A 27957-nucleotide genomic window follows, 5' to 3' on the forward strand; every position below is an offset into this window, starting at 1 on the left:
TGAAAATTGAAAGACTGGGATCTCTACTTCACTATGGTTGCCGTGACTACGACAGAGCATGCTTTCATCTCTAGTCCGACTGGAAGCTGATATCTTGAATTAATGTGCTAGATAGGTAGGTGACAGAAGGGTTTGTGAAAACGAAGTTAAGCACCTAAACAAATAGTGAGAATGTTAATGTCTATGGTGATTCAAAGCAGTGCCTGCGAATACTTTGCGCACTCTGTATGGCATTGGCTTCATAAAAATGAAGTTTCAAGCACTACCATATCTCGCATTGGTCCTATTTGTAGAAGTGCCTTTATTCGCATTCTAGATTCTTTTGCGTTTCACTGTTAACTTTTGTGCAAAGGTTTCCTAGTTTGTTTGGTGTATTAAAAAATTGCATCTCTGCTTTCACAACAATCTTCACTAGATTGTGTGCCACTTTGTGAACATTTAGTATTACCATTATCTTAGGATTCCTTTTTGGACATAAACTAGGCAACTTGATGTGGCTGAGTTGATGTAACATAATTGAAGACAAAACAGCGCAAGAGAGATCAGGACGAGAAGACAGGGACAATGGATGGGCACATTTCACTAATAGCGTCTGTCCGAATAGCGCCTCTTTGTTGTACCTGTCTTCTCCTTGTCCTTGTCTCTTTTGTGCTGTTTTTTCTACAAGGAGATAAACTAGCTTTTGACATTCTGATCCTAGCTCTGTGAGCAATGCTTCTGCTGCACTTGTTAGACAACACTGGAGCAGCCTGCCTGCAATAACCTTATAACCTGGCTTTGTAAACTGCATTTGAGCTTTTGAGCAGCAGATAGAACTGTTGCATTCTGGAGTGCCTAATTTGGAAAGGTGTGGGACGTATTTCCAGATGACCGAGTAGTGTTTAAATTATAGGCATGTGCTTTGATAATGTGTGGTACATTTTTGTAACGTAGTGTTGTGCGTATGACAGGTGATACAGGAGTGTCCTGTCCTTACCGTCTTCATGACCTGGTTTGGGCCAAGCTGGAAGGCTACCCCTACTGGCCGGCCATGGTGTCAGCACCTCCTGGGGGGGGTGCCTTTGTCAAGGAACATGCCACGCAACCATCGGTGCATGTTCGATTTTTTGACTCTTCTCCATCTCGAGCATGGGTCAAGCTCAGGTGAGTCTGGGGAGAGAGGCTGCCACTGGCTATGGGTGTGCAATAACACCATTGGCTGATGGCATTGACTGAATGGTCATATCTGTGCTGAACAAAGTGGTGAAGCTTTGTGCTTGGGTTTCACATTATGGCAAGCAGTCCATGACAGGTGGCCATAATACAAACGACCAAATACGAATGCTAAGTAGCGTTCGTATTTGTCTTGGAACTATAAAACATGCCAAGCTGTATGTAAAATGTTCTATTCGTTGTCTGTGCACCACCTTTGTATGTACCTAGGGCTGGGGATCACGTAATCTAACATTTCCAAGACTTTCTGAAGGGAGAGGCAGCAAAAGTGTTTGCTCCCCTCGGTTTGCGCTCTTTATTGCGCCAGCGTTGTGACAGCCTGTGTTTGCGGTCATCGAGTGAGGTTGGTTCATGTTTGCCTGTGTGCACCCAGCACCATGCTTGCTAATTTAATTAGTAAGTAAATGTTTACTGCAATTATACAGCCGATAAAGCTACGAGCTATGCAGTTGTGTAATACTTTGCTATCGCTTCAGTGCTACGCCATTCGTGCAAAACTGCCTTTATTTTCAAGCATTTTGTGTTCTTTTTTCTTTCCTTGCAGACACCCAGTAGCCAGATGTGATTGTTGTAGCCAGTAATGTGGCATGGGAACATTGTAGTCAGCATTTTATTTTACCATAGAACACGCGCAAAAGTTAACGGTGCTGGGGCTGCTATGTGTTAAATCTGGGTATCATAAAACCAGTAAGGCTATAAAAGGGTGGGACTGTGCATATATAAGAGGCATACAGCAAAGAAAGGAAGAAGAGGACGATGTGCTCGTATCGGTCCGAATGGCACGAGCCCTTGAGGCGTGTGACCTGAGCTGTGATTGAAGAAGTGGTGCTGAGCTGGGATTATCAATGTGGCTTTGGGCCAAGAAGGTCGTAGCATCAGCATTGCACTGGCGACGGTACCCATGGAGGTTTGGTCACGTCTGTGATGCTGGCGACTGAGGGTGTGGCCGTCAACCTTGACAACATTCGAGCGAGGCTCCTTGGACCTGCTGCAGACTCTCACAGTAGTGCCGGGCACTCAGAAAGGATCCCCCTGCAGAGGCAGACCAGCATGTACGATAGTCCCAGAGGCATCACGTTAGCACTCTGAAGAAGTAGCGGTGAAACCGGAGTTAGGCCTAACCGACGAGGCCGGGCTGGTACGTCACCGACGGAGTTAGGGACACCGGCATCAGACACGGACGAGCTGACTAGTTAACACCAAGGCAGCAACACTTACGGAGTCGGCAAGAACACCGATGAGGATGAAGATCCAACACATATCGGACTCGGAAGAAAGATGCGACTACAAACATCTGTAAGAATGCTCCTTTCTGATAACGTCGCAGCCATAGGCTAGGGTTGCCTGACTTTCGCATTGAAAACGCCAAGGACTATTTTAGACTGGGATAAGTCCATTTTTAGGTTACTTAAGTGTTACCATTCCTTCATTGAGTTTTATTTTGAGTTAATTGAGTTTTGAGTGTAATTAAAATCTGTTTGCTGTGCTGCTCTGAGTCTCCAAACCCCATCTCTCGTAATATCCGCACGCCCCCGAGAACGATGACACACGACAGTCTGCTAAAAGGCTTTGATGTTTGCCCCCTCTGTTTTTATGCAATCTGGTTATAACACTTATCGATAATAACAACTTAATTTGCTTGGCTCTTGAATATTGACACGTGTACTTATCTTTATCGGGCGACCACGTTTCCCCGCCTAACAAATGTTATCGCACAGCGTGGGACGCGTCTGCATGTATCCGAAGTTTCTGGAAAGTTATCGATGCTTCTATCGGCTGTCTGTTGTTGCGGAACCTTGTGTTATCTGATTTCATCGCGTGACGCAAATGGTGCAGAACTTTGTGGAAGGCACGCGGGTCCCCACGATTAGTCTGGAACATTCTACGACTGCTCTATAAAAGCCGACGCGCTTGACCCGCTGATCATATTTTCGATGATCGCCGACCGTGTTCGCCGCTATCGTTGTGCTATAAGTGTAGCCTGTTTTTGTGGGCACAGGTTCGCCCAATAAAAGTTAGTTTTGTCTTTCACAGTATTGCTACTGTGTTTTTCGTCACCACCACGTGACATCTGGTGGAGGTGCTTGGGCGTTCATGTACCGAACGCCCCCGAAAAGCCGCGATCCAAGCCCGAAGCCCGAGGACAAAACCAACATTGCCCAAGACCAGCGTGCTAGCCGCCGACTGCAAGGAGTGCCCCCAGAGCACGGACTCCTACTTGAAACGAGCAGGAAGATTGCCACCAAGTCCACCCCAATGGCAGCCCCAGCGTCCCCCGTCGTGCTGCAGCAGCGCAGAGAGCCCCCGACGTTCTGCGGTTGAACATTTGAGGACCCGGAAACCTGGCTTGAGACGTATGAGAGGGTCGCTGCATTTAACAGCTGGAACAGCGACGACAAACTCCGACATGTCTTCTTCGCATTGGAAGACGCTGCCAGGATGTGGTTCGAGAACAGAGAAGCCACCTTAACGACCTGGGACCTTTTCCGAAGCGGCTTCCTGCAGACATTCACAAGCGTCGTACGCCGAGAACGAGCCCAAGCACTACTAGAAACCCGAGTGCAGCTGCCTAATGAGACCACCGCGATTTTTACAAAAGAAACGAGCCGCCTATTCCGCCACACCGACCCGGAAATGTCCTAGGAAAAGAAAGTTCGGCTACTGATGCATGGTGTAAAGGAGGAACTGTTCACCGGTATGGTACGAAGCCCAGCAAAGACTGTCGACGAGTTTCTTCGCGAGGCGACTAGCATCGAGAAGACACTGGAAATGCGGAACCGGCAATTCAACCGCCGCACGAATTCGACAAGCTATGCCGGGGTTCAGTCACTGGCCACCGACGACCTGCACGAGACTATCAGAGTGGTCGTGCGGGAGGAGCTACAGAAGCTGTTACCGTCTTCACAGCTTCAAGTGGCTTCGATTGCCGATGTAAGTGAGGAGCTCCAACAACGACTCAGAGTAGCCCCGGAATCGCCGCAGCCTCAGCCGCAAGCGATGACATGCGCTGCTGTAGCCGCCATCACGTTCCGCCTCCGTGCCCACGGCAGGGCCCAGTGACGACACAGTTCCGTCGTCCACCACCACCCCCGCCGCCGGCATGCCAACCCGTCACCACACGCGGCATTCCAAGGAAGACTGACGTTTGGCGCGCCCCCGACCACCGTCAGCTTTGCTATCACTGCGGAGAAGCTGGGCACATCTACCGCCGATGCCCATACCGGGAGATGGGACTTCGAGGGTTCGCCGTTACCGCGCCGCGACCTCAGATTGGCGAACGACCTCGCGATATCGCCAACTACCTCGCCGCCACTCAGTGGAGCCCTCGACGATCGTCCCGTTCGCCGTCACCAGGCCGCTACCTGTCGCCGCAGCGCCGACCATACACCGGCCCAGCCTGGGGCTGCTCTACGAGCCCATATCCGGAAAACTAAAAGTAGCAATGGATGGAGGGGCGGTTGCTGTTCGTTGAACTGACGAAGATCCTCCGCCGCCGACGAAGACACCGAAGAAACAACCTCGACGACATGACATGCCACCGTGCCGACGAAGTCTGGAAGCAACGAATACGACGACGAAAGACGACCTGACGGCGCGACATTCTAGCTTCAGTTCAACAGGACGCAGCCGTGATCCGACGCCGAGACCTAACTGCAACGCCAGACAAAGAACCACCGACCTCGACGTGCTTCTCGACGGCCACGCAGTTACCGCCTTAGTGGACACAGGGGCCGATTACTCTGTAATGAGTGGACCCATGGCCGCTAACTGCATGGGAAGGCCCTCAAATTCGAACTGCTGGAGGACACCTCATTACACCGACTGGAATCTGCACGGAAAGAATTACCGTTCATGACCGGACTTACCTTGCCACTTTCATTATCCTCCAACAATATTCACACGACGTCATTCTCGGCATGGACTTCCTAAGCCAACATGGCGCAGTCATCGACTTAAGTCGAAGTCGACAACCCTGTCTGAAGATCAAGCGATACCACCGGAGAGCTCTCGTAGTCACCATGCCTTAAGCGTGCTCGAAAGTCAAGTCAGCATCCCGCCTCGCTCAGCATTGTCATTTCCGTCGGCACGAAAACACCTGCCGACGTAGAAGGCGTCATCGAGGGTGACCAACGTCTACTGCTAGATCGTGAAATTTGCGTCGCAAGAGGGATCGCTCGACTGCATGGAGGGAAAACTGAAGTGTTGCTGACAAACTTCAGCCAGGAGTTCAAGCACATCAACAAGGGCACGACGATCATGTACATCGGGGAAATTCTGGAAACCAGTAATGCGTTTGTGCTCTTGGATTCCGCCGCGTTTACCCCGACGACCATGGTTCCCGAACCAGACTACGGCATTATTCCAAGTCTCCCCGTGATAAAGCAGCAGCAGCTCAGAAGTCTGCTTCGACAATAGAAAGGCTGCTTTTCGACGTCATCGAGGATTCGACAAACCCCAGTCGCCAAGCATTGCATAATCACCGAGGAGTGCACTCGACCACTCCGCCAGAGCCCTTACCGAGTTTCGCCGCGAGAACGTGAAGCTATAAGAGAACAAGTCGACGAAATGCGTGGCGACATCATCCAGCCGTCGAAAAGCCCGTGGGCATCCCCTGTTGTCCTGGGGAAGAAAAAGGACGGAACCCTACGTTTCCGCACTGATTATCGTCGTCTGAACAAGATCACGAAGAAGGATGTATACCCCCTCCCATGGATAGACGAAGCATTGGATCGGCTCTGCAACACTAAATACTTCTCGTCGGTGGACCTCAAGTCTGGCTATTGGCAAATAGAAGTCGACGAAAGAGATCGCGAAAAGACCGCCTTCATCACCCCAGACGGCCTCTACGAGCTCAAGGTTATGCCATTTGGACTGTGCTCGGCGCCTGCAATGTTCCAGCGCGTGATGGACACGGTTTTAGCAGAATTGAAGTGGCAGACCTGTCTTGTTTACTTGGATGACATCGTTGTCTTCGCCGGAAATTTCGACGATCACCTTAGGCGGCTTGCAACAGTACTAGAGGCCATCAAGTCATCAGGGCTCACTCTGAAGCCAGAAAAATGCCGCTTCGCTTACGATGAGCTTCTGTTCCTAGGCGACGTAATCAGCAAATCTGGTGTCCGTCCAGACCCGCAAAAGACAGCTGCCATCGCACAGTTCCCGCAACCCATCGACAAGAAGGCAGTGCGTAGATTTCTTGGCATGTGTGCCTACTAGAGGCGATTTGTCAAGGACTTTACATGCATCGCTGAGCCGCTGACACAGCTAACTAAATGTGACGTCGAGTTCTAGTGGGAAACGCCGCAGGCCGACGCATTTCAAGAACTCGAACGACGCATGCAGTCGCCGCCGGTACTTGCGCACTTCGACGAGCACGCCGATACCGAAATCCACACTGACGCCAGTAGCCTAGGCCTCGGTGCCGTCCTATTCCAGAGAAAAAATGGACATGAACACGTGATAGCTTACGCTAGCCGGTCGTTGTCAAAAGCGGAAGGCAATTATTCTACAACCGAAAAGGAATGCCTCGCCATCGTTTGGGCTACAGCAAAATGTCGCCCTTACCTGTATGGCAGGCCATTCAATGTGGTCAGCGACCATCACGCGTTGTGTTGGCTAGCTAACTTAAAGGACCCTTCAGGACGGCTGGCACGGTGGAGCCTCAGACTACAAGAATACGTCATCACTGTAACATACAAGTCCGGACGAAAACACGATGACGCCAACTGCTTATCACGTGCCCCCATCAATCCCCCGCCGCAGGACGACGAGGACACCGCCGCCTTGCTCTGAATAATAAGCGTAAGCGCGGAAGACTTTGCCGAACAACAACGAGGAGACCCGGAACTAAAAGCCCTAGTCGAGTATTTGGAAGGGCACACCGACGTTGTGCCTAGGGCATTTAAGCGTGTATTGTCTTCGTTCACACTTCAAAACAACCTACTCGCGAGGAAGAACTTCTCACCAGTCGGCGCCAACTACCTTCTTCTTGTTCCGTCGGCACTGCGTCCAGAAGTATTGCACGCCCTACATGACGATCCGACCGCTGGGCACCTCGGTTTTTGTCGGATGCTATCGAGGATACAAGAAAGGTATTACTGGCCGCACCTAACCGCCGATGTCGCCCGTTATGTCAGGACATGCCGAGACTCTCAGTGACGCAAGACACCACCGACAAGGCCAGCGGGACTACTATAGCCGATCAAGCCTCGTTACCGTCCTTTTCAGCAGATGGGGATGGACTTGTTGGGACCGTTTCCGACATCAACTTCCGGAAATAAGTGGATCGTCGTGGCGACGGACTATCTCACCCGCTTCGCTGAAACTAAAGCTCTACCGAAACGCAGCGCAGCTGAAGTGGCGAAATTTTTTGTCGAGAACATCCTGCTCCGACATGGTGCTCCAGAAGTCCTCATCACTGACAGAGGAATGGCTTTTACAGCAGAGCTCATGCAAGCCATTCTGCAATACAGCCAGACAAGTCACAGGAGGACAACTGCCTACCATCCACAGACGAATGGTTTCACGGAGCGCCTGAACAAGACCCTCGCCGACGTGCTAGCAATGTACGTCGATGTCGAACACAAGACCTGGGATACTGTCCTGCTGTACGTAACATTCGCTTACAACACGGCGGTGCAAGAAACAACACAGATCATGCCGTTTAAGCTGGTTTACGGCAGGAACCCGACGACGACGCTCGACGCTATGCTGCCCCACGTCACTGACGGAGAGAATCTTTACGTCGCTACCTATCTCCAGCGCGCCGAAGAAGCTCGACAGCTCGCCCGCCTACGGATCAAGACCCAGCAGCGTACCGACAGCCGACACTACAATCTCTGACGACGCTTCGTCGAGTACCAGCCCAGTGAACGTGTTTGGGTTTGGACACCGATACGCCGACGTGGACTCAGTGAGAAATTACTGCGACGATATTTCGGACCCTACAAGGTCATCCGACGTATTGGCGCACTGGACTATGAGGTCATGCCAGATGGCATTTCGCATTCACAGCGACGCCACGCGTGATCTGAAGGAGTCCACGTGGTGCGTCCTAAACCCTATTACGAACGCTGACGAACTTCCTTATTTTGTTGTTTTCTTTGCTAAGAGTACTTTTCTTTATTACTTTTGTTTGTTTGCAGCATCGGGTCGATGCTTTTTAAGAGGGGGTATTGACACGTGTACTTACCTTTATCGGGCGACCACGTTTCGCCGCCTAACAAATGTTATGACATAGCGCGGGACGCGCCTGCATGTATCCGAAGTTTCTGGAAAGTTATCGATGCTTCTATCGGCTGTCTGTTGTCGCGGAACGTTGTGTTATCTGATTTCATCGTGTGACGCGAATAGTGTAGAACTTTGTGGAAGGCACGCGGGTCCCAACGATTAGTCTGGAACATTCGACAACTGCTGTATAAAAGCCGATGCGCTTGACTTGCTGATCAGAATTTCGACGATCGCCGACCGTGTTCGCCGCTATCGTTGTGCGATAAGTGTAGCCTGTTTTTGTGGGCACAGGTTCGCCCAATAAAAGTTAGCTTTGTCTTTCACAGTATTGCTACTGTGTTCTTCAACATCGCCGCCACGTGACAATATTGTTATACAGTAGAACCCTGCTGTTACGTTCCTCACTGCTGCGTTTTCCCGGCTGCTACGTCGTTTTCGTCCGGTCCCGGCATAGCTTCCGTAGGATCCAATGTATAAGGAACCTCGCTGTTACGTTGTAGCTGTGAAAACGTTCCCGCATGATACGTCGCAACTTAGCACCCCGAACCCACCTCGGCTAAAGTAGGCAACGCGCTCCAACCGCCATTTTGGCTTTTGACGAGTTTTGGCTTGGCTTGGCCGGGCTTGGCTAGAAAAGTGGCTGCAAGAAGCCGCATGCCAGTTCGAGAGGCCGCTACTAAGTAGCCATTCGTCAAAAATGCTCTCACTATCATCACTGTGAGTACGGTCGCCGCATGATTGTTGGACGGGTCGACTTACGGAGGAAGGAAACTTGGGACGACGCTCTTTGTGAAGCTAAAGTGAAGCCGGAAGTTGGCGTTGCTCATGGCGTTGCTCCGCCTATCAGGCCAGCTCTCTTCTCTTGTTTACATTTCTCGCGAAACCATACCGCGCCGCGCGCAACCGGGTTGCTCGGATGCGTGCGCTCCACAACAATACCAAACAATCGTTAGCACGTTAGCATTATTATGGCAAAGAGGGCAAAATTTCAAGCGAATATTCCTTCGTCCATTGCCATTGCCGTGGCGCAGTGACGAGGAGGAGCACTAGCCGCATATTGCCGGGGAGTTGCCAAATCCTAGCTTTGGAGAAGCCGTCGCGGCTCTAGACCTCCTCCGCAGGTACGTCGCACCTCACAGCGACGCTGACAGCAATGCGGCCTTCCAGGCTATTGAGAAACGTGTGGTGATTTCTAGCGAGCAAAAGAAACGGCAAGCCACCATTCTAGACTTTTTAAAGTCCTAAGCGCACTCTGTGGAAATAAATTGTCTATAGTTGAAGCTGCACTTTTTTCATTCATTCAGCTTTCCTCATGGTTGCGTTTTCCCGGCTGTTACGTTTTTTCCCCCGGTCCGGTGAAAAACGTATGAACGGGGTTCCACTGTAAATATTTAAAGCCAGCACCAGTGCACCCGCATTCCGCTTTGTACAGCCTCTTCTTCCGCACAGTCGGTGAGAGCAGGAGATACCAGTGCTTGGTGCTGGTTCACCTTCTGTGTTTGTGCTGTTGAAACTGGTCATCCAAGACCCTGGAGCTAGCATGGGCCTAGCAGTCTAGAGCTTGACCAGGAGGGAGGGGCCTACGCCGAGACGCAAGACGATCAACATAACAAGAAACAAAGAATTTTTTATTACATTGCTGTGGAGCACTGAGCACAAGTATGTGACGGAGAGCTAGCTTGTGCAGAAGGCTCAGGTCCGTTGTTGGGGGCATCTTTTTGTGGTGTCTTCAGAACACGCTTGCTCAGCAGGGGAGAGCAAATGCTCTCCACGCTTGTGGTCGCCGCTCGGTAAGTGGCAATCAGCTCAGCGGATTTTTGAACCGGCACTGGTGTAGCAGAGTGAGAGGCACTGAAACGCACACCGTCGGTGTCTCCCTCGCCGAGGAGAAGGAGTGAATGTGCACACGAATCTTTAAAGGACACTAAAGGCAAATATTAAGTCAAGATAAAGTGATAGATTAATGCTCAAGAACGTCTAAGGCATCAATATTATCATGAACAGATCTTTAGTAGTCGAGAAATCGAGTTAAACTCAAGACTCGATTAGAAACTGCCCTGGGACCTTCAAGTACAGTAAAACCTCGTCACTACATACGCACTTACGACTTAGTTGCTACAGTTCCCCGGCCAAGCACCCATTGAGCTCATGTATTGACTGACCGCTTATGGTGTAGTGGCTTGTAGAAGGCATATCGGTTAGTGCATACCATTTTCACTAAGTTGCAGATTGTTGAACTGCATTTTGCACTGTAAATGTGTTTTTTTTTTTCACTTTTTAAAAATAAAATTAACACAGAATCCGCAATTCAATCATTGCTTGCAAATACCGATTGATGCTGTGTATCGATGGCACCATGTTGGTGATGGTGATGGGGCTTTCTCCTGTAGACTGTGTTGCCAAGTTGATAGACATTTCGTATAGAGAGCCGCCAGATTTTCAAGCATTATGTCTCCTCCATCTTTGATTAAATAGACTTTTATTCCATCTTCTGCCACTTTTCCCCATTTCATGTCTCACAAAGCCCTTCTGATCTCATCTCTTGTTATAGGAGTTTCTGTATCCTGTTCATTATCATTGCAAATGAAGGTCTACGGAGTCCTCTGGGTACTGTACAGGTCAGTATAGAATTCTTCCGCTGCAGTTATTATACCTTCGAGATTCCTGATATTACCCTGCTTACTGTTCAGTGCATACATCTTGGTTTGTCCTATGCCAAGTTTCCTTCTCACTGATTTCAGGCTGCGTCCATTTTTTATGGCTTCCTCAGTATTTCTCGCAATATAATTACGAATATCACTTATTTTCGCATTGTTGATCAGTTTTGATAGTTCCGGGGATTCTATCTTACAGCGTGTCTACCAACTGAGAAAGCCGGGAATTCTCAGGGAATTTGAATAGTCTGGAAATACTCGGGGAAAACACAGGGAATTTGTGCTTCTACAGTGCAGTCCACTTATAACGATGCCACATATACTAACGATATATCAGTTATAACAATGGGTCTACATGAGAGTGTCATTTTATGCATTAGACCTATGGGGAAAAAAACCCATTTATAACGATGGTTATTCACCGCATATCGGATATAACGATCAGAATTTCGCCGTCCGGATGGCTTTTTCCGTGCAAAATAATCGTAACATTTGTGTTGCTTAGTTCCCTGAAATGAACGATGTCGAGACGAGGTGATGTTTACCTCTGTAAGTTCGTATCTGCCGTCATTACCATACTGCGCGTCCTGCGCCGCCCGCGCACAGGGGAGTACTTGAGTAGGCGCAGCGTGCCACGAGATGGCGCTAGCTGCTTCAGGCGCGTCGGCCACAGTCGCTCCGAAAGAGAGAGAAAGAAAAAAAAAGCGACAAGCAAAGTGGCGTGGTGGCACCCGTCCTGCACTCAGTCTCTTGCGATAGCAGGCTGACGCCACTGAAGCAGCGTGCAACTAACGGTACAACCCAGTTCGATGGTGGCGCCGACAAAGCGTAAAGCTGTGTCGCTTGACAAGAAGATGGATATTTTGCAGGACTCTCGACGCAGCTTCATGGTAAGCGTCCTCGTGAAGAAGTATGAGCTCGCCCAGTCGACGATATCATCCATCATGAAAACCGGGAGCACCATGATTGTGAAGGCAGGAGCTATCAGCGGCCATGCCGATCAGCGAAAAAGGGTTAGAGACCCTTTGTACGCCGATGTTGAAGAGGCGCTTTACCAGTGGTTCATCACACTCGCGCGCATAATGTGCCTATTAGTGGGCCAATACTTGCCACCAAAGCGAAAAACATTGCTTTTCTTCTGGGACGCCCAAATTTTGAGCCTGGGGGAGGCTGGATTCAGTGCTTTAAAGAGCAGCACGGAATCGTTTACAAAAACGTGGTAGGGGCAGCGGCGTCTTTGGACACAGAGGCATTTTATTCTCCCTGCCCTGCTGTAAGAATAAAATCAGTTGAAGTTCAGCGCTCAATCTGTCTTTTCGTACTCTTCCTTCCCAAGTCTTTATTTTTGGCGCAACAATGTATTCTTTAGATCCCAACCAACTCGCCCAGCAACAAGTTCTACTCTGCAGTGGCTGCAGACAAAGCTGCCCGGCGTGCTGGAGCACTACGCGGAGAAGGACGTATATAATTTCGATGAAACTGCTCTGTTTTTTCAAATGTTGCCGTCGAAGACTCACGCTCTTAAAGGAGATCGATGCCCCGGCAGGAAGCACTCGAAACTTGGGGTGACCGTGTTGCTGTGCGTTAGCATGGACGGGAGCCATCGTCTCAAGCCTTTCATGATCAGGCGATCAAAGAAGCCAACTTGGTTTAAGAATCAGCACATCCCGGTCCGCTATCGCAGCAATAAGAAGGCGTGGATGACCCGCGACCTGTTCGAAGAATGGCTGCTCGAGTTCGACAGTTTAATTGAAGGCCAAGGAAGAAAAGTAGTGTTGCTACTTGACATCTGTAGCGCACACAGCGTTAACCCGAAGCTAACATCTGTCGAATTGATGTTTCTGCCTCCGAATACTACAGCAGGCCTTCAGCCGTTGGGTGCCGGCGTGATCGCCAACTTTAAAGTCCTGTATCAGCAGCGCATGCTGGAGTGGCTAATTTTAGCCATTGACCGCGCAGCTCCTGGCATGTCGGGTCATGCAGATGGGCCCCCTGACCTGAAGATCAGCCTTTTGAAATCCGTGCGCTTTGTTTATGGTGCACGGTATGAAGTAAAGCAGTCAACCATATACAACTGCTTCAAAAAGGCGGGCTTTGTGCGTCAGGACGAACTTCTCCAACCCACTGAGACCAACACTGTGGAAGCCGCCGACATAGCCAAGCTCTTGGAGCTTGTTCCTACTGGTGACACAGGTGGTGCGTGGATGGAGGAGTTTTTGACTGCAGACAGTGCTGCCTCATTCTGCGATGAGGTCACCGATGAGGTGATCGCCGAAGATGTGCTGTCTCGACAGACGGCAAAGTTGTGCGACAATGGCGACGGCAGCAGCGACAGTGACAACGAGATTCACAGTGGCTCCTTGACCCCGACCATGATGTCCACGCAAAGTGCACTGTCGTCGATCGACTCCTTAATTGATTTTATGCATCCTAAAGGATTGCCGCCAGTATTTGCGCTGCAGCTGGAACCCATGCACACCGCGGTTGTGAAGCTGAAGCTGCCGCGAATGCAACTGCAGATTTCGGACTATTTCGGTGCGCCTAACCCTTGACACGGTCATTGGCGCTAGAAATAAAGTTTGTTTTTCATAGCCTACTTTCTACATCATCTATTCTTTATAGCAATTAGCGAATTCGAGTTCGGAGCTCGAGTTCAAGGTATGTTTTGCGTTAAAAAAAAAAATTATAACTGCAGTCCAGATAGAGCGATCATCGGTTATAACGATCATATTTTTCGTCTTTCTCGATATCGTTATAAGTGGACTGCACTGTACCAGGAAAATTAGCTGGAATTTTATTGAAAGGGAACAAAAGTTGTGTTAATGCTGGCCCCAGTAACAGAGGAATCGCAACGAATCGTCATTGACGCTGTGTCATCGGCACAAGGTATTGCCAGAGTAGTTGACCGCTCGATTTTTCGGACATGCCCAGTAATTTGCACAGCTTCGCAGCAGCACCATGTACTCCATAGACTCAATGTATGTTGCCCTGCCTGCAGTTCTGAAATGGCATTAATAAGCCACCACCACCGCCATTTTATCTCACTGCCTCGAACTGGTGCTATCGAACGCAGATCGGCTGGCAGCTGTAGCCACCACCGTGCAACGTTAATCCTAGCTGTTTCTACGTTAGCTAGCTTCTTGCCATGCTGTGCCATGTTTTTCATTGAAAGAATTCGCGGCTGTCAGCAATGGCACCGACTCCACCTTTGTAATCCTTGCGATTGGCTTCGAAGCTTGCAAAGCACAGTGCGTTGTGCAATGATAATTCCCGAAAGTTAGGTTCGCCTTAGTACAGGAATGTTACGCGGTGAAGCATAAGTCTGGGAAGGGGAAATTGTCACGGGACACAGTATCTATTCCTTAATTATACATGCGGGCACCCTCGTCTCCTGTCACAGTACGAGCACCGATATGCCTAATAAGTGTACTGGCAGGCCTTAAGAGCTTTTTCAAACGTGCCTGTGGCAATTTGAGCCCTTAACTCTTTCGTTACTGCGAGAAAAAGGGTAGTTTTTGTAGGTTTTAGGAAAAAATATTTACCACTAAAAATATTCCAGCACACATTGCAGCATAGCATGTTGTGCATAATGAAATTCTATTTCCAAAAACATGTGTACAAACAAAGAAAGTTTTAGGTAGAACAAAAATTCTAGAAAGCACCATTTTTGCTGCCAGTTGATAAAAACAAAAACGATATCTGCTAAACATTATCAAAGGAAATTCCGAATATGCATTTCAAAGATAAATAACCCAGGAATAGGGTCTGAAAAAATAAATGCCCAGTACACTGCCGTTCTTCGGTTACAAAAAAAAAAGGAACTAAGACCAGTTCATCGCTCATGCCATGTGCAGGGTGTCTACCAACCGGGAAAACCGGGAATTCTCAGGGAATTTGAGCAGTCTGGAAAAACTCAGGAAAAACTCGGGGAATTTTTGCTTCTGGCAGGGAAAATTAGCTGTAACTTTATTGAAAGGGAACGAAAGTCGTGTTAATGCTGGCTCGAGTAACAGGAATCGCAATGAATCGTTATTGACGCCGTGTCATCGGCACGATGTATTGCCAGAGTAGTTAACGACCGATTTTCCAGACGCTTTTTCGGACGTGCCCGATAATTTGCACGGCTTTGCGGCACCACCACGTACTCCATATAGTAAATGTATATTTCCCTGACAGCAGGTCTGAAATGGCGTTAATCAAAGCCGCCACCGCCGCCATTTTGATTATCTCGCCGCCTCGAACTGGCACTATCGCACGCAGATCCGCCGGCAGCCGTAGCCACCACCACGGCAACGTTAGACCTAGCTGCTTCTACGTTCGCTGTTAAGCTTCTTGACGTGCGGTGCCGTGTTTTTCATTGAAAGAATTCGCCGCTGTCAGCAGTGGCACCAACACCATGTTTGTAATCTTCGCCATTGGCTTCGAAGCTCGCAGAGCGCACACAGCGCGTTTCGTAATGCCAGTCTCCGAAAGTTAGCTTCGCCTCATTACAGTAGTGTGAGGCGGTGAAGCTTAACAAGCGTGGGAAGGGGCAATTGTCACGGGACACAGTATGTATTCCTTAAATATACGCGCGTGCATCCCCATCTCCTGTCACAGTACGAGCACTGATATGCCTAATAAGTGTACTGGCAGGCCTTAAGAACTTTTGCGGGCGTGCCTGTGCCAATTTTAGCCCTTATAGGCAGTTAGAGACATGCATTCATTTTTTTCGGACTGCCCGATTTTTCGGATGTTTTTGCGGCCACTAGGGAGTCCGAAAAATCGGACGTTGACTGTACAACTGACCAAGAGAATGCTTCAAATGATCCATGGGGTGAACGTGTGGCAGAAGGAGGATGAGAACAGGAAGGACCGACGTCCTGAGGAATTAATGGGAAATGAAGCGTGCCGCCACCTCTTTGAAGGAGCTTGAGCTCAAAAGTGTTGGCTGATGCCGAGATCCAGGTGTCTCTCATTCAAACCAAAATAAGCTATTTAAAGCAGTGAAGCCCAACACTGAGATGTTTTGTACGGGCTGAGAGTATGTCATTGTCAGGACAGTTGAGATTGACTTCCCAGCTGCTGAGAGAGAATCTTAGTTGTGACAAAGTTCAGGCCTCATACCGATGAGCTTGCTATCAGTTGATAGAAATAGCTCATATTCAAAAAAATATTTACTAATGTATGCATCTCCTTACATTCGTATTTGAAAATGTTCGACCCAATATGCAATGGGTTTTATCATTTTTTTCACTGTGCATTTTACTAACACCTTCCTTCTGTTTTCTTTTTAAATAAAATAGATATTACTCCTTAATATTCAAACTGGATTAAGTCATTTTTTGTTTCAACATCCTTACTAGTGAGTGACAGCATCGGGCAACATGGTGTCAGCCTGTCTTGACATAAAACAAAGTTCTGGCTCATTCAGGGAATTTAGCAAAAGTGCTCAGGGAAAACCTGGAAAACTCAGGGAATTTGGAAATGTCAGCTTGGTAGACACCCTGCATGTGGTGAAGCAGTTCCTGGATTTTGTGAAGCATAGGTGCACTCCGCACTTTTCCCACGAAAAGTCTGGTATTTGTTCATTTCTGCGGTCCTGGTAACACATTTTGCAGTTTCGTCTTTTCGGCATCTTCTGAGCATGATCCGATGAGAAGTCCAAGGAACGTACTTCACCAGTTCGTCTATAGTCATGCGCCTTTTCCAGGACCAACTGCTCCCAGTCTAGCCGAGCAACTACAAAATTATGCATCCAAGCATATCTGTTTGCATTTTTGCAGATTGTCTTTATCACTTCTGCAGAGAAGAGTAGAAAAAACCCCACTGCTTTGCAAACTGTCTTGCGCTGATCTGCAGTGAGGACGACGCAACGAGCTATGGAAAGAAGAATGATGGGTGTAACTTAAGGGATAAGAAAAGAGCAGATTCGGTGAGGGAACAAACGCGAGTTAATGACATTTTAGTTGAAATCAAGAAAAAGAAATGAGCATGGGCAGGACATGGAATGAGGAGGGAAGATAACCGATGGTCATTAAGGGTTACGGACTGGATTCCAAGGGAAGGGAAGCGTAGCAGGGGGTGGCAGAAAGTTAGGTGGGTGGATGAGATCAAGAAGTTTGCAGGGACGACATGGCCACAATTAGTACATGACCGGGGTAGTTGAAGTATGGTAGAGGCCTTTGCCCTGCAGTGGGCGTAACCAGGCTGCTGCTGCTGATGATGATGATCCGCAGTGCTGGGCCGAGATGTGCTACGGGTGGCCTTCTTGGCATGAAAAGAAGTTTCTTGGCTGCTGATGGCAGCACATCATAACCAAGCGAAGTATACACTCTGAAGATCCCTGCAGGGGCGTCTGTGTCAGCAGGCGTTTGGTGTGTTGCGACACCACGTACCCGAGCACATGAGGGTTGGACCCTCCCGCGTGTAGCCATGCATGGCCACGGTGTACGAATATACTGAGGTGTTGACACTGCGCCCGCCGGCGCGTCCATAGTATGTTCGGCCGCGGCGGGGCGCACCCTGTAGTTCTTCTGCGAGACGACAGATGGCGCCGCGACCAGCAGGCTCAGATCAGTGGGCTGGCGCCTTGAGATTCCACTGCCCACGCTCGATTTTCGAGTTTAGTAGCGTGAGTACGACTGAAAGCGCTAAGAAAATGCTTTACATGCAATAAAATCATGCGTGTGTCAGGCCTAATGCTTTACTGATACAAAAGTATGTGCTGTACAGCAGTTAATGATGTCGTGCGGATCGCGAAGCACTTAAAGCCTATTTCCGAAGACGCGTTGTCGCTTGTTGCCTGTGTCAGGCCGTGGGAACGGGCGAAGAAGCACAGTGATTTCGCATCTAAGTTCTGTAGCGCAGCAGCGTGGCAGCAGCTGAAGTGCACAGGGTTTTGGTCTCTTCGAAAACACGTTGGGCATGCCCGGCGCCGAGGGCACCGGCTGCACACAGCGGCACTGCTCGCTACTGTTGAATTGGCTCTTAACGGACATCATCACATTCCCAGTCCTCTACACAGATAAGGCTGTCAAGTTTCTGCTTCACCGCATCTACGAACTCATTTGCTGATGTGACATTGTTTGGGTTTATAAGGGCCCTGAAATCAGACATGTATAGTAGCGGCTTCTCTCCTTCAACTACTCTGCAGTTGCCAAATTTTGGAGGCTTGAGGAGGGTGTAAATGTATAATGTCTGGTACAGCTGCAAGAAAGTAGGCATTGACGGGTGGTCATTCTGGCTTCCAGCCAATCTTACCTTACCAAAGAAACGTTCAATTGGATCTTTATTCATCTTGCTTGTCAAGACATATTTAAAATTGTAATCGTGCAGGAGAGCATTGCAAAGTTCTTTTGTGGATTTTGATGTGACTCGAAGGTCCTCAGATGTGCTCTTGGTGAGGAACATGTCTTTTGTTATCAAGCCACGCTGAAGTTCCTTCTCCCAGCATATTGAAGATGATGTCGCTTAGCCGCTGGCTCCAAGGCTATTTCCGAGTCCACAGGTGTTGCAGCGGGCAAAAAAGCTTGCAGATGCTGCGTCGCACTCTTGTCGTCGACTTTCGGCCGACGTCGCTTGGGTGCTCGCCCAGGAGGTTCCCTCTTAAAAGGCTGCTTTCGAGGTCTGTTTGGCCGTGTGAGGTACTTTGGGCAATTTGGAAATAAGGTGGGAACTGCGTCTTTAGACAGTACAGGCCTCTTTTCGGCGTTATGTTGCACTTTTCCATTGAGCTCCGCGTAATATGTCCGGGATATCACGTCCTCTCAAAAATGCTTGGCGCAGACATGGTTGGTGGGTCCGGTCTCTGCGTAGACATGGGTCCGGTCTGCCCTCGGAATCGCACAAGCCACTGCTCCAAACGAATGTTGTCGGACGGAGCTTTGAATAGGGGCACACGCTCCGTGCAAGTCCGGTAGCGCGAATTGCAGTTCGGGACGGAACACTTTCTTCCCATTACAAACACGTCTCAAAAAAAAAAAAAAAAAAAAAAAACGCTGCTACTTTCGTCTGCGTATTGCCCACCATCACCACTCTATGGCAATGAAAGCTAAACACAGGGCCATCAAACACGGGAATAAAAAAAAAAACCTGTTCAACACACCAAGGAAGTGCAGCCGCACCAGCAAAAACTGCGAGGTAGCGCGGCACGCACGTAGCAGCTCGCCACGATTTGGGACCGCATTTCACAGCGCCCTCTATGTCGGCTGTGACCACGCCCCCTCTCCTGGCTCGCTACCCCCGAACATACTGTGGCCGTGAGCGGGCGGCGCTCTCGCACGCTGCGAGGGGAGAGTGTCAACACCTCTCTGTATACTTCTTACACCGTGGTGCGGCTTAGCTTTGTCTGGAGAAAGGGGGATCCTGGGGGTTGAGCCGATGCTGGGTGTTTGGACCGTTAAGGCCCGTCGGCAGAGGCAGCACACCTCTTCGGCCTCGGCTTCGCATAGACGGCACCTTCAGACTGACCCACCTGGAGGAAATTGGCAGTCACCTTTTCCTGTCTCTTCCTCCTTGAATCTTCTTTATCTCTCACTTTTTGACCTCTCCTGTCATCTTCTCTCTTCCATTTACTTCCTTTCTCCACGGCGGCAAGGGTTAACCTTGTGTGAGTAGCCAAGCTAGGTTATATCATATTTGGTTATAGTGCTAGCGTACAGCTGGCGTCTGTAGACCCTGTTTTTCAGGCCCTGCAGCGTCTCCCTGTTGGATTCCATGGTGGGTGGCTGGTGCTACTGCCGAAAAATACTCTAACTTATGGCTAGTTCCTTCCTTACACTACCTGGTCGCTCCCTGAAGGGGGGCGCACCGAAGAAATGTTTGAATTTTTTGGACGCCAAAAAGAAACTTTCTCGCGATTTTATGTCATCCATTCTGAAAAACAAGAAAAACAAGCACGAACAATCTTGCCTTTTGTTGTTTTGAAATCCCTTACTCAGGCACTTGGACCAGGCTATAAAGCATCAAAGATGGCTAGCGGTGATCTCCTTTTGGAACTCTGCAACAAAAAGCAACACGAGAAACTGCCTAACTTTGTATCATTTGAAGATGTCCCAGTCACAGTGACCCCGCCCCGCACGATGAACACCACCTGTGGTGTAGTTTCAGATGATCTGATGGAGCTTATGGACGTTGTACTATTAGAAGGCTGGAGTGATCAAAAGGTAATCAATGTTAAGAGAATTCTGCTATGGCGCAATGGCAAAGAGATTAAAACAAAACATCTAATTCTTACCTTTGGTTCAAGTGTACTCCCTGAGAGTATTGAGACAGGATATCTGAAGATCCGGGTCAGACCATATGTCCCAAACCCTCTGAAATGTTTTAAATGCCACCAATTTGGCCACAGCTCATCGAACTGCCCCAGCCGCCAAACTTGTGCAAAATGCAGTGCCCATGAACACACCACTGAAGCTTGTGAGAACGTTCTCCACTGTGTAAACTGTGATGGGGAGCACGCCGCGTTTTCGCGCTCGTGCACACCCTGAAAAAAAAGAAAAAGAAATTGTAACTATCAAAGTAAAAGGGAATACATCATTCAAGGAGGCACGCAGGCGGGTTTCATACCTGCCCAAGAAAACCTTCGCCGATGTGACGCGTCAGGGGGCGGCGTCACAACGACCTCCGGCGGCTGTCCGACCCACAAGCAGTGAGTCGGCAGTTACGCCATCTGCCCCCGCAGCGGCTGCAGTTAGCACTGCACCGCCAACCCAGCTGAGGGGACCAGAGACCTTGAAGGTCTCTGGTCCCCTCAGAGACCTTCAGAGACCTTGAAGGTCTCTGAAGGCAGCCTGGGCGCAACCCAGGCTGCCTCAACCTCTCCGGCCCCTTCCAGCGCTGACAACAGCCAGCGCAGCCAAATCACTCAGGGAGCCCCATCGACCTCCAGGCTGGTGGGCGTAGGGGCCTTGTCTTCCGAAGCGGGACCCTCTCGGGAAACTTCTCGCTCGCAAGAGCGCGTGTCCGGCGCCTCACAAGAGGCAATGGACACTACACCTATCCTCATGGCGCACCAAGCGCCTAAGGGGTGGCGAGGCTCCCTTGAACGCTCCAAAAAGGGGCAAAATCCCCGTTACAGGGCCTGGAAAGAGCTCTGTAATCTAAGGCATCACTTCCGTTTCCGTACACACAGCACCAAATAACTTTTAATATGAATACACAAATCATTCAATGAAATGTCAGAGGTCTTCTTAGGAACCTTGATGATGTGCAAGAGCTTATCCACAAACACAATCCAAAAGTGCTGTGTTTACAAGAAACACACTTAAAATCAAAACACACAAACTTTCTTCGACAGTATGTTACTTTTCGCAAAGATCGTGATGATGCTATCGCATCATCGGGCAGTGTTGCCAATATAATTAAAAAAAGCATAGCGTGTCAACGTTTACATTACGAATGGCCCTTGAAGCAGTGGCGATTCGAGTTGTTCTTCTAAACAAACTTATCACTGTTTGCTCGCTTTACATACCCCCCCATTACAAATTAAACATGAATTTCAGTCCTTTATACATGAATTGCCAGAACCTTATGTTGTTCTTGGTGATTTCAATGCGCACAGCTGCCTGTGGGGCGACTCTCGTATAGATACGTGAGGTCGTCTTGTTGAACAGTTCCTTTTCTCTTCTGGTGCGTGCCTTCTGAATAAGGACCCCACATATTACTGTATTGCAAACAGAACATTTTCAATTGACCTCAGCATAGTTTCCCCGTCTATACTGCCTGAACTTGAATGGGAAGCTACCAGCAATCCTTACGGGAGCGACCACTTCCCCATACTGCTAAGAACATCTAAAGAAAATGAATATCCTCCACAGGCTCCTAGGTGGAAGATTGATACAGCCGATTGGGAGAAAGTCTCACTAGTATCTCATGGGCTGACATGTCTCCTTTGGGAATTGATGCTGCTGTGCAGTATTTCACAGCCTTCATTATAGATGCCGCATCTAAATGCATATCCGAAGTAAGTGGCTTGGCATGCAGACGACGTGTCCCGTGGTGAAACGATGAATGTAAGATTGCTCGTAAGAAACAAAACAAAGTGTGGGGGTTGCTACGCGCTTCTCCCACTGCAGAGAATCTTATCAACTTTAAGAAAGTAAAGTCCCAAGGCAGGAGAACCCGCCGACAGGCCAGAAGAGAAAGTTGGCAGAAGTTTTTATCAAGTATCAACTCGTGCACAGATGAGGCCAAAGTCAGGAACAGGGTAAATAGGATTAGAGGGCGACAAACATATTCACTCCCTCTGGTAAATACACAGGGCGATACACTGCAAGATCAGGCAGACTCACTTGGGGAGCACTTTGAGCGTGTGTTGAGCTCAATCCACTATTCTCAATCCTTTCTTAAACATAAAGAAATAGAAGAATGTAAGCCAATCATACGAAAATCCAGACAAAATGAACTGTATAACCGGCCTTTTAGTATTGCAGAGTTGAGAGCTACCTTGAACACATGCAAAAGCACTGCGCCGGGACCTGACAGAGTCACGTATGACATGATCACAATCTTACATACTGACATACAAGTTACACTACTCACACTTTTCAATACTATTTGGGCTGCGGGATACCTCCCATCCACATGGAAAGAAGCGATTGTGGTTCCTGTACTGAAGCAGGGAAAAGACCCTTCCTTGGCAGCAAGTTATCGTCTGATAGCTCTTACAAATTGTCTGTGAAAGGTTTTTGAAAAAATGATTAACCGGCGACTCATACATATCCTTGAAATGAACAAAACACTTGATCCGTATCAGAGTGGCTTCAGAGAGGGTCGGTCCACCACCGACCATCTCGTGCGTATTGAGGGAAATATCCGCGACGCATTCGTACACAAACAGTTTTTCTTATCGATATTCCTCGATATGGAGAAGGCGTACGACACAACGTGGCGGTACAGGATCTTGCAAGACTTGTCAGGAATGGGCATCCGAGGCAATATGCTAAACATGATAGAAAGTTACCTGTCCGATCGTACCTTCCGCGTGAAAGTCGGGAATGTACTGTCACGTCCATTTATACAGTCGAAACAGACTATATTGAACCCGTTTACATCGAATTATTCTATATATCGAACAATTTCTGGACACGATATAGTTACAATGAGTATATATTGCAAAAATTACGCTTACATCGAACAAAAATAGCAGCGACACCCGATATATCGAACGTCAAGCGGCGGAAAGTGCCCCCGGAAGTTGGCTTTCCCTCGCGGTGGCGGAGAAAACCCGACCGCGCAGCTCCATCCAACCGCTCTCGCTACCGTGACCGCGCCCGACCGCGCTGCCTCGGACGAGCCGTCGGCACCTCCTCCCCCCCCCCCCCCCCCCGGCAAAAAAAGATCCTGGCCCGCCCACAGCACTTGCTCAGACAGCCAATCAGATGCCCTTGTGCCCTCGTCATGCAAGATGGCGAAAGTGCGACTTGTCTTGCTGTTTTTGTGTGCGCCTTGTAGGCCTTCTCCCGCAGTGTTGCCGTGATGAAACGGAAGAATTTGCCTTTCGGCGTGAAGCTCGCAATCATAAATCGTGTCTAACGCAGTGAGAAGTCAGATGTTCCCGCAGAGCACAAGATTCCGAGGAGCACTCTCGGCACGATCTTGAAGAATAAGGGGGAGATTAGGGCTAAAGCGTCCACAAACTCGCCACCCGGTGCCCGTGGCGCCCAACCAGTACGCACGGCCGTGTACGAGTGGTTAATCTGAAATTGCTTCAGCCGTGCCGACTTCCGCGTGATCGGTGATGACCGTAAATTCTGATGAATGCGACGAAGCCGTTGCCAGTGTTGCCGAAGTTTGGAGCGAACTGTCAGAATTTCCGGAAGCTGTTGACGAATCAACGGTGGATGAGTTTGTGAGCGCAAATGATGTGTCGCGACCACGGGAGAGCCCGAAAACGAAGACTACATTGCCAACATCGTACCGAGCACAAGTGAAAGTGGGCACAATGAGGAAAGCAACGACGGTCCTTGGCCCACATCCTCCGAAGTGATTGGTGTGCTCGCACTAGTCCGGTGCTTCTGCGCGAATGCGGAAAGTTGCAGCCTCAGCTGCTCTGACTCCTTAATGTGGAAAAGTACGTGCATCGCAGGCAGCGAAATTGCCAAAGCAGAAGAAAATGCAGGACTATTTCGTGCGAAACTAAGCTAGTTTAATCAATCAAGTGATTTTATAAATGGTATGAGCTTTTATGACATCCAATTATTTAGCAGGCTTATATCGAATTATGCTCTATATCGAACTGATAGGCGTTCTTTTGCGAGTTCGATATAGCCGGGTTCGACTGTGCAGGAAACTGGTGTACCCTAGGGAGGTGTGCTCAGCTGCACACTCTTCATAGTTAAGATGAACACACACTGCGCTTTATTACCACCAGCCATATTTTATTCCATCTACGTAGATGACATACAAACAGGTTTTAAATCCTGTAACCTTGCAGTGTGCGAAAGACAAGTACAGCAGGGATTGAACAAGATATCTAAGTGGGCAGACGAAAATGGGTTTAAAGTTAACCCCCGCAAAAGTTTGTGTGTTCTCTTTACAAGAAAGAGAGGCCTGGTTCCAGACCCGTGCATGGAACTGTGTGGACAAGAAATACCTGTCAACCAAGAACATAAATTTCTAGGTGTAATACTTGACTCTAAGCTTACTTTTATCCCACACATAAAATATCTGAAAGCTAAATATCTAAAAACAATGAACTTACTCAAAATCCTATCACACACAACAAGGGGTAGCGACAGGAAGTTTATAATGAATATTTATGAAAGCCTCATTCAATCAAGGTTAAACTATGGCGCCATAGTATACAACTCTGCAGCCCCAAGTGCACTAAAAATGCTGGATACCGTCCCCCACCTGGGTATCCGTCTGGCCACAGGCGCATTCAGAACGAGCCCCATTGAAAGCTTATATGTAGAATCGAATGAGTGGTTACTCAATCTGCAGAGATCTTACACCAGCTTTACATATTTCCTTAAAGTGCACTCTAATCCTGAACATCCGTGTTGTGAAACTATTAACGATTCGACATGTACTGCACTTTTCCGTAATCGACTCTCTGTGAGACAGCCTTTCTCACTCCGTGTGAGGGAGCTTAGCATGGAAATGGATGTTCCACTCTTCAAACACCGCTTAATGCCTCCAACGAAGCAGCTACCACCTTGGGATTGGCAGGGGATAGAATGTGATATATGTTTTCTAAGAGTTACAAAATACGCACCAGAGCTCGCAATATGAAGGCATTTCCATGAACTCCACTAGAAGTACTGCTGTCCCGAATTCTACACCGATGCGTCAAAATCGCATGCTGGTCTGTCTTACGCAGCTGTTGGACCCTCTTTCTCTGAAGCAGGTGTACTGAACCCCCATACAAGCATTTTTACTGCAGAAGCCTACGCAGTACTGTCTGTGGTAAAACCCATAAAAAAATTAAAACTAGAAAAAGCGATCATATTCATGGACTCGTTAAGTGTTGTAAAAGCACTAATGTCCTTAAGAAAACACAAAAGTAATATTCTCATTGAGCTTTACTCCCTCGTGTGCAATATTTATTCGTCTCGTAGACATGTGACAATATGCTGGGTCCCTGGTCATAGATGCACCGAAGGTAATGTGTTGGCCGACCAAATGGCTACATCAATTACACCTCCCCCACCCCCCCCCCCCCCTAGCTGGTAATTCCACCACTGCTATTCCTGCCACGGACCTCAAGCCTTTTTTGCGAACGAAACTGCGAAGCTACTGGCAACGCATGTGGGACAAAGAAACAAATAATAAGCTGCATTTGATTAAGCCAACGATAGGTTTCTGGCCCTCCGTTACAAAAACAAGACGAACGGATGTCATATACTGTAGACTCAGAATAGGACACACATATGGTACTCACAATTTTCTGCTTACTGGCAACGAACCTCCTACCTGTGGTAGGTGTGGTGAAAGGCTCACCGTCCTCCACGTCCTCGTGGAGTGTCGGGAAGCCGAAAGAGAAAGAAGTAAACATTTTCCTCTAGCATACCGATATTATCTCCCTCTCCATCTTGGTATGTTTCTTGGTACCAAAGCTGTCCTAGGTTTCTTGAATGATGTGGTTTTACATGTTAATAGCCCAATAGTATCGTAGCGCATCCTCTCTCTAGAGGATACTGCTGCGATAGTAGTCCTTGTACAGCACATGCCTTCAGGTCCTTGCGCTTCAAGGACTCTGTTAGGGCAGTAGTGCTTTTTCAAATTTTTTGTCGAGATGATCAATTTTAGCACGATGTAATTCTTTTACGATGCTTCTTTCGCATCCTTGGCACGCTTCATAATCATAGTCATAGTTTTATTACATGTAGCTATTATGCATTCTGCAGTGACGGTCTTTTAGGCCCCTTTACAGCCCTATAACTTTCATTGCTTGTAATTTAACGCTTCACTTTGATTTCATTACCATTGGCTTCGCGCTCTTTGGCCATACCTGGCCCTTGTGCCATAAAACACCACACATCATCAACACTCTGAAGATAATCAGGAGAGCTCTCAGGTTGTGCAAAAAGATCGGCAGAAAAGTGCGCGCAAGGAAGGAGACTGCTCAAGGCCGTAACCTAAACTCGCCAGTGAACAATTGCGGATGTCCCATGCCGACTCAAAACATTGTAGCCATCTGAGCTTGAATCGGCTTTGCTGTCATCTTGGGAATCATAACTCGAGTCCTCACCACTAAATACAAGTGCGGGTGCAGCATAGTTTCGAGCACGACGCTGTTCTCACGACGCAGCTGCGTGGGGTGACGCATTGGGAGCCACTTTCAAGAACTGCGCAGTGACATTGGCAGCGCCCCTTGCTTGAATTTTACGAGAGAAACGAAACCGATGCTCTTAGAAACTGGTTGAAAATGCCGGGTCCACATGGTAGACATGTGGCGGACCTTCAGAAATACACTTTGGGGGAATAAAACTACTCAGACTCCAAACCAAAGCTCACTAGTAAACAGTTGGCGTCACTTTCGGTCAATCATCACCGCTCACCATTGTCAGACGGCAAAGCCAGCGATATAATTTAATTCTTTACTTACTGGGAGTCGTTTGATTGCAAAATTTTGATGTTAGTGCTGTGTAATCGTGAGCGACAGGATTTTTTCTCAAGCACGGCAGGAGGTGACGACCACTCCTCTTTTTGCTACAACATATGCGAATTCGTTCGCAAAAAGGTCCATCAAAAATCGCAACATTACCGGAGTGCTAAAATTTTAACTGGTTCAGAAATTTCAGTGCCTGTACTAACTACTGGATGGAATGAAATGGGTGTTAATGGCTTCCAACATGTAGAAATCGGCGATCTAAAGTATCAATCCCCTGTGATCGATTGGAACCTCCGATAATAGGAGGTCCCGATACAGTCTTTGACTATGGGACCTCCTTATGTATACTACGCACATGTAATTATCTGCATTTTTACTAATAAATAAATTAATGAAATTTTAAATTTAATATGCGTGGTAACAAAAGAGTTAAAGGCAGTTAAAGACATGCATTCACTTTTTTCAGACTGCCCGATTTTTCGGATGTTTTCGCAGCCCATAAGGAGTCCGAAAAATCTGATGTTGACTGTACAACTGACCAAGCAGATGCTTCAAATGATCCATGGAGCGCACGCGTGGTGGAAGAACGATGAGAACAGACAGGACCGACGCACTGAGAAAATAATGTGAAAGGAAGCGTGCCGCCGCCTCTTTGAAGGAGCTTGAGGTCCTTACGCCCTCGTGCGTCCCTCTTCACTGTGTCCTTCTCAATTGTGCGCGCTAAATATTTTACTATGGATAAAAAAACAAAGCGTTGGCTGACGCCGAGATGCAGGTGTCCCTCATCCAAACCAAAATAAACTCTTTAAAGCAGTGAAACCC

The 27957-nt window shown here is 48.5% G+C and overlaps 1 protein-coding gene across 1 annotated transcript in view; it reads left to right on the forward strand.

The window, feature by feature from the left end:
* Positions 1 to 27957, forward strand: part of LOC142580213 (DNA mismatch repair protein Msh6-like) — a 745039-nt gene that overhangs the window by 30612 nt on the left and 686470 nt on the right. Inside the window, exon 2 of the mRNA XM_075691108.1 lies at positions 951 to 1143. Within this exon, the coding sequence (XP_075547223.1) occupies positions 951 to 1143 (193 nt within the window). The remainder of the gene's footprint in view (positions 1 to 950; positions 1144 to 27957) is intronic.

This window comes from Dermacentor variabilis, chromosome 4, assembly GCF_050947875.1.
Source record: "Dermacentor variabilis isolate Ectoservices chromosome 4, ASM5094787v1, whole genome shotgun sequence".
NCBI classification, from domain to species: domain Eukaryota; kingdom Metazoa; phylum Arthropoda; class Arachnida; order Ixodida; family Ixodidae; genus Dermacentor; species Dermacentor variabilis.